This window comes from Meleagris gallopavo, chromosome 35, assembly GCF_905368555.1.
Source record: "Meleagris gallopavo chromosome 35, MGAL_WU_HG_1.1, whole genome shotgun sequence".
Lineage (NCBI taxonomy): Eukaryota > Metazoa > Chordata > Aves > Galliformes > Phasianidae > Meleagris > Meleagris gallopavo.
This window is the reverse complement of record NC_139439.1, coordinates 160-22,970: the sequence shown is the minus strand read 5'-3', so window position 1 is coordinate 22,970 and position 22,811 is coordinate 160. Positions and strand designations below refer to the sequence as shown.

The window sequence follows — 22,811 nt, the reverse complement described above, 5'->3', positions numbered from 1 at the left end:
CCAGTTGCTCGAGCTCTTCCCGCTGTGGGAGCTCGGAAGTGACAACAAGCCTGACCCGCCCCAAGCAGGTGATGACAGCATGCGCACACACCCAGTGCAGATCTGGCACTCTGCAGTCCCCCCAGAGCTTGTTGCTGCTTTTTAGGCTGCTCTGCAGCTATGCTGTCCTTCCCCCTTCGTTCCCCTATGTCTTGCCCCCTCCCTTCGCCCCGTGCCTTCCCCATTCCTTTTTCAGGCTTTCTCCTTTCTTTCCTCCCTTCCTTCCCCACGCCTTCCCCCTGCAACGGCCCCCTGTTCTGCTGCTCTTCTCAGCTGATGATCCTTAAAGCACGCTTTTCAAAGGCGTTGGATCAGACCGCATCCTGTCACTGATTTAAAAAAATCAACGAGTACAGCATTCTGTATGGATAACAAACTCCAAGCTGCGTGAGGACCAACAGCAGCTCCTCGCCCTGGAGCGTCACCATCACCTCCCTGTTTCTCTGGGGCTCGGGACTGAGGTCTGAGCCGAAAGGCCACACGCTGCCGCACAGGCAGGTGCCGGGTTCACCCACCGAGGACACCAGACCCTAAAATGATTTCACCATGGGCTTTAATTGCGGTGCGAGTAGATGACGCGCGTTTCTCACCGGGGAGCCGTAGGCTGAGCCCGGCAGTTTGGCAGGCAGCACTCGCTCCGTTCACACCGGTAATCTCAGCCCTTTTGCTGCACACGCAGCTTCTCAGCATCTTGCTGAGATTTCGGTACTGAAACCTGTGCTCCCCTGTTTGTTAGAAATGTCACCGATTGCCACTGAGGACAGACTGGAATCCGAGTATGTGGGCCATCCCAGCTGGTCCGTTGATGAAACCCCCTCGCCCTTAACCAGACAGGCAGACCCCATTGGCTGCCGCTCATTCCTTTTTTTTTCTTTTTTTTTTTCTCCTTCATGCTTTTAGGGGAACTCTGAGATGGCGGCCTGAAGCAGTGATGGAGCAGCTGGTGAGGGGTGCAGCCCTGCAAGCACAGGTGGAAGCGGTGCACGTGTGGGACCAGATGGGGCTGAGCCTGGCTCCACCCCTCCCTCCCCTCATTTAAGGGCTGGCAGCCCCAGAGGCCAGGTTTCCTCCTGGAGATGCCTCCTGTGGATTGCTGGGTGAGCTCTGGCTCTTGGAAAGAGGTGAGTGATTCTTTCTTTCTTGCAGGGTTCTGATCCGTGCCTTTCTGTGGGGCTCCTAAGCTGGTTTACAGTAGCTGTGTCTGCAGCGGGTGCCCTTTTTCACAGAATCAAGGGATTCTGTGTTCTCCAGGTTTCCTTTGCTGCTCTTGTTCAGCTCAGTGCCTTCCCGTGAAGTCTCTGTTCCCTCTTTCATGGTTCTCGTTGCGGAATCTCCACCCTGGGACTCCAAACTGGGTTTGTCTGCTACCACGTTGTCCCGGCCCGTTTTATGACACGTCCCCTGTGCGTCCCCCTCCACGTCCCCTCTGTGTCCTCGCGTCCCGCTCGTGTCTTTGTGTCCTCCCTGCGTCCTCTGCCCACGTCCCCTCTGTGTCCCCTGTGCCACGCATTCATTCCACCCCTGCTGAGTGTTGTTGTTTAAGGGCACGTGTTTCCATGACGTTCCGCGTCTCTTTGGCTCTCGTTGTGTTTTGCAGACAGACGGAAGGCTTTCTGGGGCCGCTCTGGTGTGTGCCTCCCTCCATTTCAAACCCTTTCCCCCGGTCCCCCGCTGTCAAAGATGGTTTCCTTCCATCTAACCCGAGTTTTCCCTCCTTCTTTCCTCCAGCTCCCCTTTAGGTATGGAAAGGCTGTTAGCAGCTCACCTGGGAGCCTTGGCTCCTCCGCGCTGAACAGCCCCAGCTCTCAGCCTGGCCTTGGAGGAGAGCTGTTGGATCCTTGGCTTCTTGGTGTTTTGGGGCCGGCCTCTGGATGTGCTCCAACGGCTCCGTGTCTCTTCTGCCCTCAGGACTCTTCCTATGGACGCAGCGCTCCAGGTGAGGCCTCTTCAGCACGGGGCATTGCCTCCCATTTCTCGCCCCATTCCCGCCTTTGGCCTTTTTGGCTCCCGCCTTTTTGGCTCCCGCCTTTTTGGCTCCCGCCTTTTTGGCTCCCGCCTTTTTGCCTCCCGCCTTTTTCCCATTGTTTTTTCCCTTCCCTTTCCCACCCATCTTTTTCCTGCCCCTTCCCCGACTTTTTCCCTTTTTCCCCTCGCCTTTCCCCCGTCTTTTTCTCCTCTCTTCTTTATTCCCCCTTTTCTCTTCTCCCCCTTTTCTCTTCTCCCCCTTTTCTCTTCTCCCCTTTTCTCTTCTCCCCCTTTTCTCTTCTCCCCCTTTTCTCTTCTCCCCCTTTTCTCTTCTCCCCTTTTCTCTTCCCCCTTTTCTCTTCTCCCCCTTTTCTCTTCTCCCCCTTTTCTCTTCCCCCCCTTTTCTCTTCTCCCCCTTTTCTCTTCTCCCCCTTTTCTCTTCTCCCCTTTTCTCTTCTCCCCCTTTTCTCTTCTCCCCTTTTCTCTTCTCCCCCTTTTCTCTTCTCCCCCTTTTCTCTTCTCCCCTTTTTCTTTCTCCCCCTTTTCTCTTCTCCCCCTTTTCTCTTCTCCCCCTTTTCTCTTCTCCCCCTTTTCTCTTCTCCCCCTTTTCTCTTCTCCCCTTTTCTCTTCTCCCCCTTTTCTCTTCTCCCCCTTTTCTCTTCTCCCCCTTTTCTCTTCTCCCCCTTTTCTCTTCTCCCCCTTTTCTCTTCTCCCCCTTTTCTCTTCTCCCCCTTTTCTCTTCTCCCCCTTTTCTCTTCTCCCCTTTTCTCTTCTCCCCCTTTTCTCTTCTCCCCCTTTTCTCTTCTCCCCCTTTTCTCTTCTCCCCCTTTTCTCTTCTCCCCCTTTTCTCTTCTCCCCCTTTTCTCTTCTCCCCCTTTTCCCACTCTTTTCCCTTTCCATCGTAGCCCCTTTCTTTGTACCCGCCTTGTCCCCACCTTCTCTCCTGTTTTTTTCTCCTTTTTTCTCCCTTTCCCACTTCTTTCCCTTTCCATTCCCACCCCTTTTTTTGTCCCTTTCTTTTTCCCTCCCGTTTCCATCCTTTTTCCCACCTTTTTTTCCTCCCTTTTCCTGCCCCTTTCCCGTCTTTTTCCTCCCCCCCGTTTTTTCCTCCTCTTCCTTTTTTCCTCCTCTTTTTCACTTCCTTTTCTCCCTACACTTTCCCCTCTTTTTTTGCTTTTTCTTTCCCCTCTTTCCCTGTCTTTTTCTTGTGCTTTTCCAGCTTTTTTTTTCCATTTTATATCCTTTTTTCCTTCCCTTTCCTGACTTTTTACTGCTTTCTTCCCTCCCCTTTCTCTCCGTTTTTCCAACTTTTCCAGCCCCTTTCTTGCTTTTTTCCCCACACTTCTCCCACCGTTTTTCTCCCTTTTCCTGCCACTTTCTCTTCCCTTTGTCTCCTATTTTCCCCCTTTTTCTTTCCCCTTTTTCTTTCCCCTTTTTCTTTCCCCCTTTTTCTTTCCCCCTTTTTCTTTCCCCCTTTTTCTTTCCCCCTTTTTCTTTCCCCCTTTTTCTTTCCCCCTTTTTCTTTCCCCCTTTTTCTTTCCCCCTTTTTCTTTCCCCCTTTTTCTTTCCCCCGTTTTCTTTCCCCCGTTTTCTTTCCCCCGTTTTCTTTCCCCCGTTTTCTTTCCCCCGTTTTCTTTCCCCCGTTTCCTTTCCCCCGTTTCCTTTCCCCCTTTTTCTTTCCCCCTTTTTCTTTCCCCTTTTTCTTTCCCCTTTTTTTTTTCCCCCCCCCCCCACCCCCCCCCCCCCCTTTTTTTGGGGGCCCCCCCCCCTTAAAGGGGAAACCCCCCCCTTTTTCCCCCCCCCAAGGGGCCGGGGGGGGGGGCCCCCGGGGGGGGCCCCCCCCCGGGGGGGTTTTTTAAAAAGGGGTTTTTTTTCCCCCCTTGGGGGGCCCCCCCCCCCCCCCGGGAGGGGGGGAAAACCCCCTTTTTTTCCCCCGGGCCCCCCTTTTTTTTGGGCCCGGGCCCTTGGGGTTTTTTTTCCTTTTTTTCCCGGGAAACCCCTTTTTTTTCCCCCCAAATTTCCCCCCGGAAAGGGGGCCCCTCCCCTTTTTTTTGGGGGGCCCCCCCCCCCCCATTTTCCCCCTTTTTTTTTTTTTTTCCCCCCCTTTTTTCCCCCCGGGGGGTTAACCCCCAAAACCGGGGGTTGGGAAGGGGGGGCCCCCCCCGGGAACCGGGGGGCCGGGGGAAAAAAGGGGGGTTCGGCCCCCCCCCCCCGGGGGGGGGGGAAAACCCGGGCCCCCTCCCCCCCCCCCTTTTCCCCCCCCGGGGGGGGGTTTCCCCCCCCCCCTTTTCCCCCCGGGTTTCCGGGGGGCCCCCCCCTTTTTTGGGGCCCCCGGGCCCCCCCCCCCCCCCCCAAAAAATTTTCCCCGGGCCCCCTTAACCCCCCCCCTTTTTCCCCCCCCAAAAACCCCCCCCCCCCCTTTTAAAATTTTCCCCTTTTCCCCCCCCCCCTTTTTTTTCCCCCCCCTTTTTAAAAAGGGGAACCCCCCGGGGGCCCCCCCCCGGGCAAAAAAGGGGGGCCCCGGCCCCGGGAACGGGGCCTGGGGGGGGTTTTTCCCCCGGGCCCCCGGGGAAAACCCCCCCCCCTTTTCCCCCCCCCCCCCCCAAACCCCCCCCCCAAAACCCCCGGGGGGCCCCCCCCAAAAACCCCCCCCCCCAAAATTTTCCCCTTTTTTAAAAAAGGGGTCCCCCCTTTTTCCCCCCCCTTTTTTCCCCCTTTTTTTTCCCCCCCCTTTTTTGGGTTTTTTCCCAAAAACCCCCTTTTTTTCCCCCCCCTTTTTTCCCCCCCCTTTTTTTTTTGGGGTTCCCCCTTTCCCTTTTTTTGGCCCCCCCTTTCCCCCCCTTTCCCCCCCTTTTTTTGGGCCCCTTTTTTCCCCCTTTTTTTCCCCCCTTTTTGGGGTTTTCCCCTTTTTTCCCCCCCCAAATTTTTTTTCCCCCCTTTCCCCCCCCCCCCCCCCCCTTTCCCCCCTTTTTTTCCCCCTTTTTTTTTTTTCCCCCCCCTTTTTCCCCCCTTTTTTTTCCCCCCTTTTTTTTTTCTCCCCCTTTTTTCCCCCCTTTTTCCCCCCCCCTTTTTTCCCCCTTTTTTTCCCCCCTTTTTTTTTTCCCCCTTTTTCCCCCTTTTCTTTTTTCCCCTTTCCCCCCCTTTTCTCCCCTTTTTTCCCCCTTTTTTTCCCCCCCCCCGGCCCCCCCCCTTTTTTTCCCCCCCCCTTTTTTCCCCCTTTTTTTCCCCCTTTTTTTCCCCCCCCCCCTTTTTTTTTTCCCCCCTTTTCCCTTTTTTTTCCCCCCCCCCCCCCGGGGCCCCCTTTTTCCCCCCTTTCTTTTTTTTTTTCCCCCCCCCTTTTTTTTTCCCCCCCCCTTTTTCCCCCCTTTTTTTTTCCCCTTTTTTTTTTTTCCCCCCTTTTTTTTTTTTCCCCTTTTTTTTTTTTTCCCCCCCCTTTTTTTTTCCCCCCCTTTTTTTTTTTTTCCCCAATTTTCCCCCCTTTTTTTCCCCCCCCTTTTCCCCCTTTTTTTTTTTTTTTTCCCTTTTTTTCCCCCTTTCCCCCCCCTTTCCTTTCCTTTTTTTTTTTTCCCCCTTTTTCCCCCTTTTTCCCCTTTTTTTCCCCCTTTTTTTTTTCCCCCCTTTTTTGTTTTTTTCCCCCCCTTTTTTCCCCCTTTTTCCCCCCTTTTTCCCCCCTTTTTTTCCCCCCCCCTTTTTCCCCCCCCTTTTTCCCCCCCCCCCTTTTTCCCCCCTTTTTTTCCCCCCTTTTTTCCCTTTTTTTTTTCCCCCCCCCCCCCCTTTTTTTTTTTTTTTTTTCCCCCTTTTTTTTCCCCCCTTTTTTCCCCCCTTTCCCCCTTTTTTTCCCCCCCCTTTCCCCCCTTTTCCCCTTTTTTCCTTTTTTTTCCCCCCTTTTTTTTCCCTTTTTTTTTTTTTCCCCCCCCAAATTTACACCCCTTCCCCTTTTTTTTTTCCCCCCCCCCCCTTTTTTCCCCCCCCCCTTTTGCCCCCCCCCTTTCCCCCTTTTTCCCCCCCGGGTTTTCCTTCCCCCTTTTTTTTTTGGCCCCCCTTTCCCCCCCCCTTTTTGGGGGTTTCCCGGGTTTTTTTCCCCCTTTTTTCCCCCCCTTTTTCCCCTTTTTTTAAAAATTTGGTTTTTTCCCCCCCTTTCCCCGGGGTTTTTTCCCCCCAAAACCCCAAAAAAAAATTTTTAAAACCCCCCCCCCCCAAAAAAATTTTTTAAAATTTTTCCTTTTTCTTTTTCCCCCCGGGGCCCCTTTCCCCCCCTTTTTTTTTTAAACCCCCTTTCCCCCCGTTCCCCATTTCCCTTTTTTTTTTTGGGGGTTCCCCCCCCCCCCCTTTTTCCCCCCCCCCCTTTTTTTTTTTTGGGTTTTTTTTTCCCCCCCTTTTTTTTTTTCCCCCCCGTTTTTTTTCTCCCCCCGTTTTTTTTCTCCCCCCGTTTTTTTCTCCCCCGTTTTTTTTTCCCCCCGTTTCTTTCCCTCCTTTTTTCCCACCCGTTCCCTCCCGTTTCCCAGGATTTTATTCCTTCCCTTTATCTCCTTTTTCCGCCCTTTTCCCACCTGTGTTCTGCCCTTTTCCTTCCTTTTTTTCTGCCCTTTTCCCGCCCCTTTCCCCCCTTTTTCCCCTTCTCTTTCCCACCCTTTTTCTCTCACCTTTCTCACCCCTTTTCCCCCCTTTCCCTTCTTTCCCCCCCCCCTTTCCCGTCTTTTTCCCGCCCCTTTTCCCGCCTTTTGGTTCTGGTTGCGGAATCTCCACCCTGGGACTCCAAACTGGGTTTGTCTGTTTACCACGTTGTCCCGGCCCGTTTTATGACACGTCCCCTTGTGCGTCCCCCTCCACGTCCCCTCTGTGTCCTCGCGTCCCGCTCGTGTCTTTGTGTCCTCCCTGCGTCCTCTGCCCACGTCCCCTCTGTGTCCCCTGTGCCACGCATTCATTCCACCCCTGCTGAGTGTTGTTGTTTAAGGGCACGTGTTTCCATGACGTTCCGCGTCTCTTTGGCTCTCGTTGTGTTTTGCAGACAGACGGAAGGCTTTCTGGGGCCGTTCTGGTGTGTGCCTCCCTCCATTTAAAAACTCTTTCCCCCGGTCCCCTGCTGTCAAAGATGTTTTCCTTCCATCTAACCCAAGTTTTCCCTCCTTCTTTCCTCCAGCTCCCCTTTAGGTATGGAAAGGCTGTTAGCAGCTCACCTGGGAGCCTTGGCTCCTCCGCGCTGAACAGCCCCAGCTCTCAGCCTGGCCTTGGAGGAGAGCTGTTGGATCCTTGGCTTCTTGGTGTTTTGGGGCCGGCCTCTGGATGTGCTCCAACGGCTCCATGTCTCTTCTGCCCTCAGGACTCTTCCTATGGACGCAGCGCTCCAGGTGAGGCCTCTTCAGCACGGGGCATTCCCTCCCATTTCTCGCCCCATTCCCGCCTTTGGCCTTTTTGCTCCCGCCTTTTTGGCTCCCGCCTATTTTGCCTCCCGCCTTTTTCCCATTGTTTTTTCCCTTCCCTTTCCCACCCATCTTTTTCCTGCCCCTTCCCCGACTTTTTCCCTTTTTCCCCTCGCCTTTCCCCCGTCTTTTTCTCCTCTCTTCTTTATTCCCCCTTTTCTCTTCTCCCCCTTTTCTCTTCTCCCCCTTTTCTCTTCTCCCCCTTTTCTCTTCTCCCCCTTTTCTCTTCTCCCCCTTTTCTCTTCTCCCCCTTTTCTCTTCTCCCCCTTTTCTCTTCTCCCCCGTTTCTCTTCTCCCCCGTTTCTCTTCTCCCCCGTTTCTCTTCTCCCCCGTTTCTCTTCTCCCCCGTTTCTCTTCTCCCCCGTTTCTCTTCTCCCCCGTTTCTCTTCTCCCCCGTTTCTCTTCTCCCCCGTTTCTCTTCTCCCCCGTTTCTCTTCTCCCCCGTTTCTCTTCTCCCCCGTTTCTCTTCTCCCCCGTTTCTCTTCTCCCCCGTTTCTCTTCTCCCCCGTTTCTCTTCTCCCCCGTTTCTCTTCTCCCCCGTTTCTCTTCTCCCCCGTTTCTCTTCTCCCCCGTTTCTCTTCTCCCCCGTTTCTCTTCTCCCCCGTTTCTCTTCTCCCCCGTTTCTCTTCTCCCCCTTTTCCATAGTAGCCCCTTTATTTGCCCCTTTCTTTTTCCCCTCCCCTTTCCACCGTTTCCCCGCTGTTTCCCCATCCTGGTTCTCCCTCCTTTCCGCTTCCCATTTCAGTTCTTCCTCCCCTTCTTCATTCTCTCTTGGATTCTCCTTCTTTCTCACTTCCATTCCAGCCTTTTTCACCTTTATTCCTTTTTCTCTTCTTTCTCCTTTTCCTTCCTCCTTCCTTCCTTTCCCGCTTCCATTTCCTGTTCTTCTCATCTCTTTCCCATTCCTTCTTTCCTTGTGACGTTTCTCTCTCCATTTGTTCACATTTTCCTTTATTTATCGAGGCCCCTCCCCCCCCTTTCACTCCCAATTCCGTTTTCCCCCCCTCGTCTCCTTTCCCCCTTTCCCCCCCCCTCCTCCTCTTTCTCCCATCCCAATTCCATCCCCCCCATCCCTTTTTTCCCCTTTTCCTGGGGCTCTTTCTCCAACCAGCCTTGTTAGCTGCCCTGTCTCTGGAATGGAGTTCAGCTCCTACTGAAGGATTCTGCCTGTCCTATTGATGCCAGCTTTTCCATCACCTCCGATGCTGGCCAGCTTTCAAAGCCAGTTTTCCTGATATTTCATCCCAGTCCCCTTTTCCTCCCATTTCAGTCCACCTTTCCTCCATCGTCCTCTAATTTCCCCAGCCCAATTCCATTTTCGTCCCTCAGCCTCGTTTGCACCCCTTTCATTTCCTGTTTCCTCCCATCCCAATTCCCTTCTCCCCCCATTTTCCCTCCTTTCTTCTCCCTTTCTCCTCATTTCCTTACCTAGTCTCCCTTCATGCCCCCCCCGTCCTCATTTCCCCTTTTCCCTCCCACCTCCTCTCCCCATCCCCATTTCCTCCCCTCTCCCTCCCTGTCCCAATTCCCGCCTTTTTCCTCCCCGTCCCTTTTTCCCCTTCCCTTTTCCCCCCGCTCCCCTCCTCTGTCCTGTCTCCTTCCCTCTTCCTTTTCCCACGCTTTTCCCACCCTACTTTTCCCCTTTTCCCTTTTTCCCTCCCCTTTCCTCGTCCCTTTCCCCTTTTCTCCCCTCTTTCCCCCTCCATTCTCACCCCTTTTATCTCCCCTTACCTTGTCCCTCCCATTTCCTGCCTTTTCTCCCCCCATTTCCCTCCCAGTTCCTGCCTTTCTCCCCCCCCTTTTCCTTTCCCTTCACAACCCTTTTTTGCCTCCTTCCCTCCCCCTCCCCCTACATTTCCCACCCTGTCCCCATTTCCTCTCACCCCAATTCCTGTTTCCTCCCTCTTGTCCTTTCAGTTCTTTTTCCTCTTTTATCCCCAGCCATTTGTTCACTCTCCCTCTTCTTTCTCACTCTCCTCCTCCTCCTCTCCTCCTTTTTCCCATTCTTTTTCTCCCTCCTTTCCATTTTTCTTCTCCTTCTTCTTTCTCTGATTCTCCTTTCTCACTTCCATTCAAGCCCTTTTCCTCTTTCTTCCTTTTCCTCTTTCTTCCTTTTCCTCTTTCTTCCTTTTCCTCTTTCTTCCTTTTCCTCTTTCTTCCTTTTCCTCTTTCTTCCTTTTCCTCTTTCTTCCTTTTCCTCTTTCTTCCTTTTCCTCTTTCTTCCTTTTCCTCTTTCTTCCTTTTCCTTCCTCCTTCCTTCCTCCTCCGCTTCCTTTTCCTGTTGCTCTCATCTCATCCCCATCCCACTCCTCCTTTCCTTTTGCCTTTTCTCTCTCCATTTCTTTGCCATTTGCTTTGATTTCTCAGGCCCTAACCCTCCCCCCTCCCGCTCCACCTCTCCTAGACCCATTGAAGAGCTGACTGCCAGTGGGGAAGGATCTCTTCTGGAGATCCACTCTGCTGGAGTTTGCCTTGCGAGCCCAGCTTACGGCTCAGTCTCTCGCTCCTTTCTGCGTCCTGCTTTGGTGGAATCACATTCGAGCTCAGCTTCCTGTTCTACCAGAACACGGCTACATCCATTCATTGGACAGGGGCACGCTGGACCCCCGCTCCCTCAGCTTCCAAGGCCTGTTGTGCTGCCATTTCTTCCCAAGTCCCCATTTCCTCCCGTCCCGCTCCCCGTTTGCTGCCTCGGCCTGAGTGCACGGCCAGATGCTGTTGGCCTTCTGGGCCCCCCTGAGTTGCTGCGTTGGCTGGGCGCTGATCCTTGGAGAGCAGTGAGTGACACTGCTGTCCCTACCAGAAGGCGGCTCCGCTTTCCTTGTCCTGGGCTCAGGGTCCCTTTCCCGCCCCCTTTCCCCCCTTTTTCCTCCCCTTTCCCATCCCGATCCCGCATTTCTCCCTTCTCTTTCCCGCCTTTTTGGCTCCCGCCTTTTTGGCTCCCGCCTTTTTGGCTCCCGCCTTTTTGGCTCCCGCCTTTTTGGCTCCCGCCTTTTTGGCTCCCGCCTTTTTCCCATTGTTTTTCCCTTCCCTTTCCCACCCATCTTTTTTCTGCCCCTTCCCCGACTTTTTCCCCTCTTTTTCCCCCCGCCTTTCCCCATCTTTTTCTTTTCTACTCTTTATTCTTCCTTTTCTTTTCCTCCTTTTCTTTTCCTCCTTTTTCTTTTCCTCCTTTTCTTTTCCCTTCCTTTTTTCCTTTTCTTTTCCTCCTTTTCTTTTCCTCCTTTTCTTTTCCTCCTTTTCTTTTCCTCCTTTCTTTTCTCCTTTTCTTTCCTCCTTTTCTTTTCCTCCTTTTCTTTTCCTCCTTTTCTTTTCCTCCTTTTCTTTTCCCCTCCTTTTCTTTTCCTCCTTTTCTTTTCCTCCTTTTCTTTTCCCCCTCCTTTTCTTTTCCTCCTTTTCTTTCCTCCTCCTTTTCTTTCCTCCTCCTTTTCTTTCCTCCTCCTTTTCTTTTCCTCCTTTTCTTTTCCTCCTTTTCTTTTCCTCCTTTTCTTTTCCTCCTTTTCTTTTCCTCCTTTTCTTTTCCTCCTTTTCTTTTCCTCCTTTTCTTTTCCTCCTTTTCTTTTCCTCCTTTTCTTTTCCTCCTTTTCTTTTCCTCCTTTTCTTTCCCCTCTTTCTTTTCCTCCCCTTTTCTTTTCCTCCTTTTCTTTCCTCCTTTTCCTTTTCCTCCTTTTCTTTCTTCCCCTTTCTCTCCCTTTTCCTCTTCTCCCCTTTCTTGGCCCCTTTCTCCCCTTTCTTGGCCCCTTTCTCCCCTTTCTTGGCCCCTTTCTTGGCCCCTTTCTTGGCCCCTTTCTTGGCCCCTTTCTTGGCCCCTTTCTTGGCCCCTTTCTTGGCCCCTTTCTTGGCCCCTTTCTTGGCCCCTTTCTTGGCCCCTTTCTTGGCCCCTTTCTTGGCCCCTTTCTTGGCCCCTTTCTTGGCCCCTTTCTTGGCCCCTTTCTTGGCCCCTTTCTTGGCCCCTTTCTTGGCCCCTTTCTTGGCCCCTTTCTTGGCCCCTTTCTTGGCCCCTTTCTTGGCCCCTTTCTTGGCCCCTCTTTCTTGCCCCTTTCTTGCCCCTTTCTTGCCCTTTCTTGGCCCCTTTCTTGGCCCCTTTCTTGGCCCCTTTCTTGGCCCCTTTCTTGGCCCCTTTCTTGGCCCCTTTCTTGGCCCCTTTCTTGGCCCCTTTCTTGCCCCTTTCTTGCCCTTTTTGCCCCTTTCTGTTTCCCCCTTTTCCTCTTTTTTCTCCTGTTTTTCCTCCTTTTTCTCCTTCTTCCCACTTCTTTCCCTTTCCTTCCACCCCTTTTTGTCCCTTTTTTTTCTCCCTTTCCCCGCTTTTTTCCTGCCTTTCCCCCCCTTTCCCTCCCCCCTTTCCCTCCCCCTTTCCCTCCCCCTTTCCCCCCCCCTTTCCCTCCCCCCTTTCCCGCTCCATACTAGTTCCTCCGGAGCTTTGAGTTGTGCTCCGGAACAGAACGTTCCAGGAAGGAGCGCCGCCAAACGGCTCCGTGTCACAACCGAGATGGCAGTGGATGTTTCCAAGGCTCGGGAGCCCCGGATGGGATCTGAGAGTGGTGCGGCCAGGTACGGAAGTTGGTACCGCTGTGGCTTTTTTTGCTGCCACTCGACTGCTTTGCCTTGCGGTTGTTTTGCCACGGTAGCGACTGTCAATCGTTCCTCGCCATCCTTGGCTGCGCTGCGCACACCTGTCCTATTGATGCCAGCTTTGCCATCACCTCCGATGCTGGCCAAAAAAAAAAAAAACCAACCAAACAAAAGACAAAATCGATGTGCTGATGACTGAATTATTGATTTAGTTATTTACAGATATTCCGAAGCAATCAGCAGAGGTTTGCTGGGTGTAGAGAAGCTTTGCTTGTTTTGCTTCGTCTCTTTCCAACTGACGTAACTTCCTCAGCGGCTGACAGCTGCAGTTCCGCGGAATGGCCACGAGGTGGCAGCAGACACCGCGGAAAGACCTTTTCTGACAGCCTATAAGCGGGACTCGGCGGCAGACAGCGGCAGCTGACTGGGAGGAGCCGCATCCAGGGCTGAGCTCGTTGAAGGGCTGGCAATCGCAGGGCTCGCATCTCTGCCCGGGTTTCCAGTGTCACTGGGGTTGGGTGAGCGCTGAGCTTTGGGAAGGACCGAGTTCTTGGCGTTCTGCTCCATGCTGAGCTGTTGGCTTGTTGTTTTGTGTTTGGCAGAAGGTTCAGGATCCCGATTCTTTTTCCAAGACGTGGCCTGAGGTCTCCAAGAAAGACTTTGGTGGACAACGACGCGCTTGGCAGGCAAGCTCTGGATTTCCCAGAGAGCTTTTTGGCTCTTCTGCATGTTGTCTGGGATTGGTGGCTGTATGGAACAGCTGAGGCAAGCAAAGAATCAGTCATGGGAGCACAGGTGAAGGCAATTGACCTCTGCTGCAGGAAGGGGCGGAGCCTGGCTCCATCTCTCCTAGATCCATTTAAGAACTGACTGCCAGTGTGGAAGGATATCTTCTGGAGATCCACTCTATTGGAGTTGTGCTTGCGAGCCCAGGTCACGGGTCAGTCTATCTATCCTTTCTGTTTCCTGCTTTGGTGTAATAACGTTATAGCTTAGCTTCCTGATAAAGCATAACATCGGTATATCCATCAATTGCGTCCCAATCCCTGTTTCCTGCTTCGTCTCCATTTTCTCCCTCCCTCGTCACGTTTTCCTCCAAATTCATTTTTACTTCTGTGTTAGCCGTTGGTGCTTCGTTGGATTTTCCTGGATCCAAATGCAGACTTCTGACCACGTGTGATGCCCAAAGAAGAGGTAGGCTCCCAAACAGGCTTGTGCTGAGTGCTGTCCATGACTTGGGGTTTTTAGAGTTACCGCGGTTCGTTTCTAATCCACGGTGTTGAGTACCATATGTGAAGCTTTCTTCTTTCTTTCTAGGATTGGCGCCTCCCCATCACATTCTGTAGGCGTTTTGGGCTGCCCGAGTTCCCGAGTTGAACGTGTCCTGTTCCTTGGTAAGGTGTGGACGTTATTAGACATGAAGATCTCTTCACTCCTTCAAGATGTGCCCAGTCCTCACCAGATGCTTCTGGGCCCCCCTGAGTTGCTGCATTGGCTGTGCTCAGATCCTTGGAGCGGGATAAGTGACACCGCTGTCCCTACCGGAAGGCGGTCTCTGCGTTTGTTGTCCTGTGCCCAAACGCTTGCAGCGTGGAAGTGTGGCCCTTGCGAGTGGTGTCAGTACTTCAGGCAATGTCTTTGTGGACACAGCAGGAAACCGCAGCCGGAGGTGGATGCCAATATCCAACGCTTAGTCTCTGTGCCGAGGTACGTTGATCCCTGACGTGTCCTGTTGAACACGCTCGCTGAGGTGCTCTGGGCTTGGTGTCGGATGTCCCTCGTGCTCACGTTGCTTTCACCGGGTGCTTTTCCTTTCCCCATCTTCAGGTCTCCGCAGTGCTGAGTGCTGTCCATGATTTGTTTTTTCTCGATTCACTAGTATTCTTTTTTGCGCGACGTTGTTCAGTCCTGCATGTGAAGCTTTCTTCTTTCTTTCTAGGATTGGCGCCTCCACCATCACATTCTGTAGGCGTTTTGGGCTGCCCGAGTTCCCGAGTTGAACGTGTCCTGTTCCTCGGTAAGGTGTGGACGTTATTAGACACGAAGATCTCTTCAGTCCTTCAAGATGTGCCCAGTCCTCACCAGATGCTGTTGGCCTTGTGGCCCCCCCTGAGTTGCTGTGTTGGCTGTGCCCTGATCCCTGGAGCGGGGTAAGTGACACTGCTGTCCCTACCGGACGGTGGTCTCTGCGTTCGTTGTCCTGTGCCCAAACGCTTGCAGCGTGGCACTGCGGCCCTCGCGAGCGGTGCCAGGACTTTAGCCAGGCTCTTGGTGGAAGCAGCAGGAAACCGCAGCCGGAGGTGGATGCCAATATCCAACGCTTAGTCTCTGTGCCGAGGTACGTTGATCCCTGCCGTGTCCTGTTGAACACGCTCGCTGAGGTGCTCTGGGCTTGGTGTCGGATGTCCCTCGTGCTCACGTTGCTTTCACTGGGTGCTTTTCCTTTCCCCATCTTCAGGTCTCCCCAGTGCTGATGGAATGTCAGTGCCATGTGCCAACGTCGTCGTCTTTTCGTTTTCTGCCCTTTTGATCTGTTCTTCTTCTCTTTCTTCCCTGTTGCCCGTTGGCGCTTCGTTGGAGTTTCCTGGATCCAAATGCACCCTTCTGACCACGTGTGATGCCCAAAGAAGAGGTAGGCTCCCAAACAGGCTTGTGCTGAGTGCTGTCCATGACTTGGGGTTTCTCGATTCACTAGTATTCTTTTTTCCGCGATGTTGTTCAGTGCTGTATGTGAAGCTTTCTTCTTTCTTTCTAGGATTGGCGCCTCCACCATCACATTCTGTAGGTGTTTTGGGCTGCCCGAGTTCCCGAGTTGAACGTGTGCTGTTCCTTGGTAAGGTGTGGACGTTATTAGACACGAAGATCTCTTCAGTCCTTCAAGATGTGCCCAGTCCTCCACCAGATGCTGTTGGCCTTGTGGCCCCCCCTGAGTTGCTGCGTTGGCTGTGCCCTGATCCCTGGAGCGGGGTAAGTGACACCGCTGTCCCTACTGGAGAGTGGTCTCTGCGTTCGTTGTCCTGTGCCCAAACGCTTGCAGCGTGGAACTGCGGCCGTCGGGAGCGGTGCCAGGACTTTAGCCAGGCTCTTGGTGGAAGCAGCAGGAAACCGCAGCCGGAGGTGGATGCCAATATCCAACGCTTAGTCTCTGTGCCGAGGTACGTTGATCCCTGCCGTGTTCTGTTGAACACGCTCGCTGAGGTGCTCTGGGCTTGGTGTCTGATGTCCCTCGTGCTCACGTTGCTTTCACTGGGTGTTCTTCCTTTCCCCATCTTCAGGTCTCCCCAGTGCTGATGGAATGTCAGTGCCATGTGCCAATGTCGTCTTCTTTTCCGTTTGGGTTCAACAGCGTTTTCTGCCCTTTTGATCTGTTTTCCTTCTCTTTTTTCCATGTTGCCCGTTGGCACTTCGTTGGAGTTTCCCGGATCCAAATGCACCCTTCTGACCACGTGTGATGCCAAAAGAAGAGGTAGGCTCCCAAACAGGCTTGTGCTGAGTGCTGTCCATGACTTGGGGTTTCTCGATTGACCAGTAATCCTTTCTGCGCGATGTTGTTCCGTACTGCATGTGAAACTTCCTTCTTACTTTCTAGGATGGGCGCCTCCCCCACCAGATGCTGGAGGCGTTTTGGGCTGCCCGAGTTCCCGCGTAGAACGTGTGCTGTTCCTCGGAAAGGTGTGGACATGAGCAGACATGAGGATCTCTTCCCTCCTTCCAGATGTGCCGAGTCCAGCGCCAGATGCTGTTGGCCTTCTGGGCCCCCCTGAGTTGCTGCGTTGGCTGGGCGCTGATCCTTGGAGAGCAGTGAGTGACACCGCTGTCCCTACCGGAAGGCGGCTCCGCTTTCCTTGTCCTGGGCTCAGGGTCCCTTTCCCGCCCCCTTTCCCCCCTTTTTCCTCCCCTTTCCCACCCCGATCCCGCATTTGTCCCTTCTCTTTCCCGCCTTTGTGCTCCCGCCTTTGTGCTCCCGCCTTTGTGCTCCCGCCTTTGTGCTCCCGCCTTTGTGCTCCCGCCTTTGTGCTCCCGCCTTTGTGCTCCCGCCTTTGTGCTCCCGCCTTTGTGCTCCCGCCTTTGTGCTCCCGCCTTTGTGCTCCCGCCTTTGTGCTCCCGCCTTTGTGCTCCCGCCTTTGTGCTCCCGCCTTTGTGCTCCCGCCTTTGTGCTCCCGCCTTTGTGCTCCCGCCTTTGTGCTCCCGCCTTTGTGCTCCCGCCTTTTTGCTCCCGCCTTTTTGCTCCCGCCTTTTTCCCATTGTTTTTTCCCTTCCCTTTCCTACCCATCTTTTTCCTGTCCCTTCTCCGACTTCTTCTCCTCTTTTTCCTCCCCACCTTTCCCCCGTCCTTTTCTCCTCTCTTCTTTTTTTCTCCTTTTTTCTCCCCCCCGTTTCTCCCCCCCGTTTCTCCCCCCCGTTTCTCCCCCCCGTTTCTCCCCCCCGTTTCTCCCCCCCGTTTCTCCCCCCCGTTTCTCCCCCCCGTTTCTCCCCCCCGTTTCTCCCCCCCGTTTCTCCCCCCCGTTTCTCCCCCCCGTTTCTCCCCCCCGTTTCTCCCCCCCGTTTCTCCCCTTTTTTTTTCCTCTTTCCCTTCTTTTTCCCTGCCTTTTTCCCTCCCCTTTCCCGACTTCTTACTGCTTTCTTCCCTTCCTTTTTTGTCTTTTTCCCACCTTTTTCCCACCTTTTTTCTCCCCTTTCCCACCCCTTTCTCTCTCCTTTCCCTTCTTTTTCACTGCCCTTTCCCGCCTCTTTCCGGCCCTTTTCCCATTTTTTTCCCCTTTCCCACCTTTTTCCTCCCCATTCTCTCCTTTTTCGGCCCATTTCTCGCCTTTTCCCCTCCCCTTTTCCGCCTTTTTCTCTCCCATTACCCACCCCTTTAGTGCCCTTTTATTTCCTCTGTCTTTCCTTTTTCCCGCTCCTTTTCTCTCTTTTCCCTCCCCTTTTCTCTTCCTTTTCTCCTCATTTTCCCACCCCTTTCCCTTTCCATTCCCATTCCTTTTTTTGTCTTTCTTTTTTCCTCCCCTTTCCCCTTTTACCTCCCCTTTCCCGCCTTTATTCCCCACTCATGTCTTCATCTCCCTCCTGTTTTCTCCCCCTTTTTTCTCCCCCTTTTCTTGCTCCTTTCCCTTTCCATCCTTGCCCCTTGATTTGCCCCTTGATTTGCCCCTTGGTTTCCCCCCCGTTTCCCCCCCGTTTCCCCCCCGTTTCCCCCCCGTTTCCCCCCCGTTTCCCCCCCGTTTCCCCCCCGTTTCCCCCCCGTTTCCCCCCCGTTTCCCCCCCGTTTCCCCCCCGTTTCCCCATCCTGGTTCTCCCTCCTTTCCGCTTCCTATTTCAGTTCTTCCTCCCCTTCTTCTTTCTCTCTCTGATTCTCCTTCTTTCTCACTTCCATTCCAGCCTTTTTCACCTTTATTCCTTTTTCGCTTCTTTCTCCTTTTCCTTCCTCCTTCCTTCCTTTCCCGCTTCCATTTCCTGTTCTTCTCATCTCTTTCCCATCCCATTCCTTCTTTCCTTTTGACTTTTCTCTCTCCATTTCTGCTCTCCTCACCTTTCCTCCCGTCCCTCTCCCCGTTTCCAGACATGAGGATCTCTTCCCTCCTTCCAGATGTGCCGAGTCCAGCGCCAGATGCTGTTGTCCTTCTGGGCCCCCCTGAGTTGCTGCGTTGGCTGGGCGCTGATCCTTGGAGAGCAGTGAGTGACACCGCTGTCCCTACCGGAAGGCGGCTCCGCTTTCCTTGTCCTGGGCTCAGGGTCCCTTTCCCGCCCCCTTTCCCCCCTTTTTCCTCCCATTCCCAACCATGTTCCTGCATTTGTCCTTTTTTGTTCCCGCCTTTTTTGTTCCCGCCTTTTTTGTTCCCGCCTTTTTGTTCCTCCTGTTTTTTTTAGCTTTTTCTTTACATCATTTTTTTTGTCCTCCCTTTTTTTTTCTCTTCTTTCTTTGTTATTTTTCCCGCCTTCTTTCCCCCCCTTTCACATTTTTTCCCCGCCTTTCCCCCTTTTTGTTCCCCTTTTTGTTCCCCTTTTTGTTCCCCTTTTTGTTCCCCTTTTTGTTCCCCTTTTTGTTCCCCTTTTTGTTCCCCTTTTTGTTCCCCTTTTTGTTCCCCTTTTTGTTCCCCTTTTTGTTCCCCTTTTTGTCTTTTTTGCCTCTCACTCCAATTCCCTTTTCTACCCCCATCCCCTATTTGTCCCTCGTCCTCTTTGCCTCCCATCCCCTTTTCCTTTCCCTCCCTCGGCCCCTTCTTGGCCCACTTCAATTCCTTTCTCCTCCCTCAGCCCTTTTTTGCCTCCCATCCCTTCCTCCCCCCTTTCTCCCCCCCTTTCCTTCTCTACTCTCCCTTCATGCCCCCCGTCCCCCTTTCTTCTCCACCCCCCGCCCTCATTTCCCCTTTTCCCTCCCCCATCCCCTCCCCAGCCCCATTTCCTCCCCTCTCCCTCCCTGTCCCAATTCCCATTTGCCTCCCCAGCCTTTTGGACCCTTTCCCCTTCCTCCTCCCCTTTTGCCCCTTTCCCCTTTTCCCCCCAGCTCCCCATTTCTGGCCCCGTTCTCCATTCCCCTCTTCTCTTCCGCCCCCTTTTTCCCCTTTTCCTCCCCCGTCCCCTTTTCTTCTTCCCCTTTTCCCTCTCCTTGTCTCCCCTTCCCTTCTTCCCCCCCCTTTTCCCCCTCCCCACCCTTTTCCCTTTCCCCCTCTTCCCCCTCTTTTTTCTTCTCCTTTCCCGCCTTTTTCCTGCCTTTTTCTCACCTGTTTTCCAACATTCCCCCCCCCTTTCCTTTCCCACCTTTTTCCTTCACATTTCCCTCCCCTTTCCCGCCCCATTTCTGCCCCTTTCCCGTCTTTTTCCCGCTCCTTTCCCATCTTTTCCCCATCTTTTTCTTTCCATCCCCTGTTGTTCAGCCCCGCATGGGAAGCTTTCCTCTTTCTCTCTCGCAAGGCATCTGCTGCTGGAGCCTGCGATCCTAGAAGGGAAGAGAAAACCTGGATGTTGGAGCAGCTGGGTGAGGAAGGAACTCTGCTTCTTGCTGACGTCAAGCTTTCTCGACTCCTTCCACACCTTCAGCCAGGCTCGTGGTGGAAGCAGCAGGGAACCGCAGCCGGAGGTGGATGCCAATATCCAACGCTTAGTCTCTGTGCCGAGGTACGTTGATCCCTGCCGTGTCCTGTTGAACACGCTCGCTGAGGTGCTCTGGGCTTGGTGTCGGATGTCCCTCGTGCTCACGTTGCTTTCACTGGGTGTTCTTCCTTTCCCCATCTTCAGGTCTCCCCAGTGCTGATGGAATGTCAGTGCCATGTGCCAACGTCGTCTTCTTTTCTGTTTGGATTCAGCAGCGTTTTCTACCCTTTTGATCTGTTTTTCTTCTTTTTTTTTCCATGTTGCCCGTTGGCGCTTCGTTGGAGTTTCCTGGATCCAAATGCACCCTTCTGACCACGTGTGATGCCCAAAGAAGAGGTAGGCTCCCAAACAGGCTTGTGCTGAGTGCTGTCCATGAGTTGGGGTTTCTCAATTCACCAGAATTCTTTTCCACGTGACGTTGTTCAGTGCTGTATGTGAAGGTTTCTTCTTTCTTTCTAGGATTGGCGTCTGCACCACCAGATGCGGTAGCCATTTTGGGCTGCCCATGTTCCTACACTGAACGTGTCCAGTTCTTCGGAAAGGCGTGGACCTTATTGGACATGAAGGTATCTTCATTCCTTCTATATTTGCCGAGTCCACTGCCAGATGCTGTTGGCCTTCTGGGCCCCCCTGAGTTGCTGCGTTGGCTGTGCCCTGATCCTTGGAGCGGGGTAAGTGACATTGGTGTCCCTACCGGAAGGCGGTCTCTGCTTTCGTTGTCCTGTGCCCAAACGCTTGCAGCGTGGAAGTGTGGCCCTCGTGAGTGGTGTCAGTATTTCAGGCAATGTCTTTGTGGACACAGCAGGAAACCGCAGCCGGAGGTGGATGCCAATATCCAACGCTTAGTCTCTGTGCCGAGGTACGTTGATCCCTGACGTGTCCTGTTGAACACGCTCGCTGAGGTGCTCTGGGCTTGGTGTCGGATGTCCCTCGTGCTCACGTTGCTTTCACTGGGTGCTTTTCCTTTCCCCATCTTCAGGTCTCCCCAGTGCTGATGGTATGTCAGAGCCATGTCCCAATGTCGTCTTCTTTTCTGTTTGGATTCAACAGCATTTTCTTCCCTTTTGATCTGTTCTTCTTCTCTTTCTTCCCTGTTGCCCGTTGGCGCTTCGTTGGAGTTTCCTGGATCCAAATGCACCCTTCTGACCACGTGTGATGCCCAAAGAAGAGGTAGGCTCCCAAACAGGCTTGTGCTGAGTGCTGTCCATGACTTGGGGTTTCTCGATTCACTAGTATTCTTTTTTCCGCGATGTTGTTCAGTGCTGTATGTGAAGCTTTCTTCTTTCTTTCTAGGATTGGCGCCTCCACCATCACATTCTGTAGGCGTTTTGGGCTGCCTGAGTTCCCGAGTTGAACGTGTCCTGTTCCTTGGTAAGGTGTGGACGTTATTAGACACGAAGATCTCTTCAGTCCTTCAAGATGTGCCCAGTCCTCCACCAGATGCTGTTGGCCTTGTGGCCCCCCCTGAGTTGCTGCGTTGGCTGTGCCCTGATCCCTGGAGCGGGGTAAGTGACACCGCTGTCCCTACCGGACGGTGGTCTCTGCGTTCGTTGTCCTGTGCCCAAACGCTTGCAGCGTGGAACTGCGGCCGTCGCGAGCGGTGCCAGGACTTTAGCCAGGCTCTTGGTGGAAGCAGCAGGAAACCGCAGCCGGAGGTGGATGCCAATATCCAACGCTTAGTCTCTGTGCCGAGGTACGTTGATCCCTGACGTGTCCTGTTGAACACGCTCGCTGAGGTGCTCTGGGCTTGGTGTCGGATGTCCCTCGTGCTCACGTTGCTTTCACTGGGTGTTCTTCCTTTCCCCATCTTCAGGTCTCCCCAGTGCTGAGTGCTGTCCATGACTTGGGGTTTCTCGATTCACCAGTAATCCTTTCTGCGCGATGTTGTTCAGTCCTGCATGTGAAGCTTTCTTCTTCCTTTCTAGGATTGGCGCCTCCCCCACCAGATGCTGGAGGCGTTTTGGGCTGCCCGAGTTCCCGCGTTGAACGTGTGCTGTTCCTCGGAAAGGTGTGGACATGAGCAGACATGAGGATCTCTTCCCTCCTTCCAGATGTGCCGAGTCCAGCGCCAGATGCTGTTGGCCTTCTGGGCCCCCCTGAGTTGCTGCGTTGGCTGGGCGCTGATCCTTGGAGAGCAGTGAGTGACACCGCTGTCCCTACCGGAAGGCGGCTCCGCTTTCCTTGTCCTGGGCTCAGGGTCCCTTTCCCGCCCCCTTTCCCCCCTTTTTCCTCCCCTTTCCCACCCCGATCCCGCATTTGTCCTTTTTGCTCCCGCCTTTTTGCTCCCGCCTTTTTGCTCCCGCCTTTTTGCTCCCGCCTTTTTCCCATTGTTTTTTCCCTTCCCTTTCCTACCCATCTTTTTCCTGTCCCTTCTCCGACTTCTTCTCCTCTTTTTCCTCCCCACCTTTCCCCCGTCCTTTTCTCCTCTCTTCTTTTTTTCTCCTTTTTTCTCCCCCCCGTTTCTCCCCCCCGTTTCTCCCCCCCGTTTCTCCCCCCCGTTTCTCCCCCCCGTTTCTCCCCCCCGTTTCTCCCCCCCGTTTCTCCCCCCCGTTTCTCCCCCCCGTTTCTCCCCCCCGTTTCTCCCCCCGTTTCTCCCCCCGTTTCTCCCCCCCGTTTCTCCCCCCCGTTTCTCCCCTTTTTTTTTCCTCTTTCCCTTCTTTTTCCCTGCCTTTTTCCCTCCCCTTTCCCGACTTCTTACTGCTTTCTTCCCTTCCTTTTTTGTCTTTTTCCCACCTTTTTCCCACCTTTTTTCTCCCCTTTCCCACCCCTTTCTCTCTCCTTTCCCTTCTTTTTCACTGCCCTTTCCCGCCTCTTTCCGGCCCTTTTCCCATTTTTTTCCCCTTTCCCACCTTTTTCCTCCCCATTCTCTCCTTTTTCGGCCCATTTCTCGCCTTTTCCCCTCCCCTTTTCCGCCTTTTTCTCTCCCATTACCCACCCCTTTAGTGCCCTTTTATTTCCTCTGTCTTTCCTTTTTCCCGCTCCTTTTCTCTCTTTTCCCTCCCCTTTTCTCTCCCTTTTCTCCTCATTTTCCCACCCCTTTCCCTTTCCATTCCCATTCCTTTTTTTGTCCCTTTCTTTTTTCCTCCCCTTTCCCCTTTTACCTCCCCTTTCCCGCCTTTTTTCCCCACTCATGTCTTCATCTCCCTCCTGTTTTCTCCCCTTTTTTCTCCCCCTTTTCTTGCTCCTTTCCCTTTCCATCCTTGCCCCTTGATTTGCCCCTTGGTTTCCCCCTTGGTTTCCCCCTTGGTTTCCCCCTTGGTTTCCCCCTTGGTTTCCCCCTTGGTTTCCCCCTTGGTTTCCCCCTTGGTTTCCCCCTTGGTTTCCCCCCCGTTTCCCCCCCGTTTCCCCCCCGTTTCCCCCCGTTTCCCCCCCGTTTCCCCCCCGTTTCCCCCCGTTTCCCCCCCGTTTCCCCATCCTGGTTCTCCCTCCTTTCCGCTTCCTATTTCAGTTCTTCCTCCCCTTCTTCTTTCTCTCTCTGATTCTCCTTCTTTCTCACTTCCATTCCAGCCTTTTTCACCTTTATTCCTTTTTCGCTTCTTTCTCCTTTTCCTTCCTCCTTCCTTCCTTTCCCGCTTCCATTTCCTGTTCTTCTCATCTCTTTCCCATCCCATTCCTTCTTTCCTTTTGACTTTTCTCTCTCCATTTCTGCTCTCCTCACTTTCCTCCCGTCCCACTCCCTGTTTCCAGACATGAGGATCTCTTCCCTCCTTCCAGATGTGCCGAGTC

General features: G+C 53.5%; 1 protein-coding gene across 5 annotated transcripts; it reads left to right on the top strand.

The window, feature by feature from the left end:
* The first annotated feature begins 102 nt into the window (after nt 1–102).
* On the top strand, nt 103–21,533 carry LOC146542040 (uncharacterized). 5 transcript variants are annotated; one of them, XM_085215033.1, is made up of 12 exons: nt 103–688; nt 776–836; nt 940–982; nt 1,080–1,160; nt 1,637–1,666; nt 1,768–1,975; nt 15,712–15,797; nt 17,581–17,666; nt 18,906–19,109; nt 19,230–19,421; nt 19,545–20,255; nt 21,011–21,533. In XM_085215033.1, the coding sequence occupies exons 2-10, from the start codon at nt 778–780 to the stop codon at nt 19,243–19,245; spliced, it is 813 nt and encodes a 270-aa protein (XP_085071159.1). In that variant the 5' UTR covers nt 103–688; nt 776–777; the 3' UTR covers nt 19,246–19,421; nt 19,545–20,255; nt 21,011–21,533. The 5 variants fall into 5 exon arrangements, 1 of the variants encoding a protein (XP_085071159.1); XR_014880761.1 differs by lacking the exons at nt 103–688; nt 776–836; nt 940–982; ... (5 more) ...; nt 18,906–19,109; nt 19,230–19,421 and adding exons at nt 6,853–7,042; nt 7,145–7,352; nt 11,832–11,975; nt 12,320–12,514; nt 12,599–13,190 and having other exon boundaries at nt 21,011–21,359; XR_014880760.1 differs by lacking the exons at nt 103–688; nt 776–836; nt 940–982; ... (5 more) ...; nt 18,906–19,109; nt 19,230–19,421 and adding exons at nt 6,855–7,042; nt 7,145–7,352; nt 11,866–11,975; nt 12,320–12,514; nt 12,599–13,190 and having other exon boundaries at nt 21,011–21,357.
* Nucleotides 21,534–22,811: the final 1,278 nt, after the last annotated feature.

Excerpts from the sequence above, each read along its gene's own strand:
- LOC146542040 (XM_085215033.1), top strand. The coding sequence starts at position 778 with ATGTCACCGATTGCCACTGAGGACAGACTGGAATCCGAGTATGTGGGC. Across the intron at positions 837-939 it reads TATGTGGGCCATCCCAGCTG|GGGAACTCTGAGATGGCGGC; the intron begins GTCCGTTGATGA and ends TCATGCTTTTAG. Across the intron at positions 1,667-1,767 it reads GGCTTTCTGGGGCCGCTCTG|CTCCCCTTTAGGTATGGAAA; the intron begins GTGTGTGCCTCC and ends TCTTTCCTCCAG.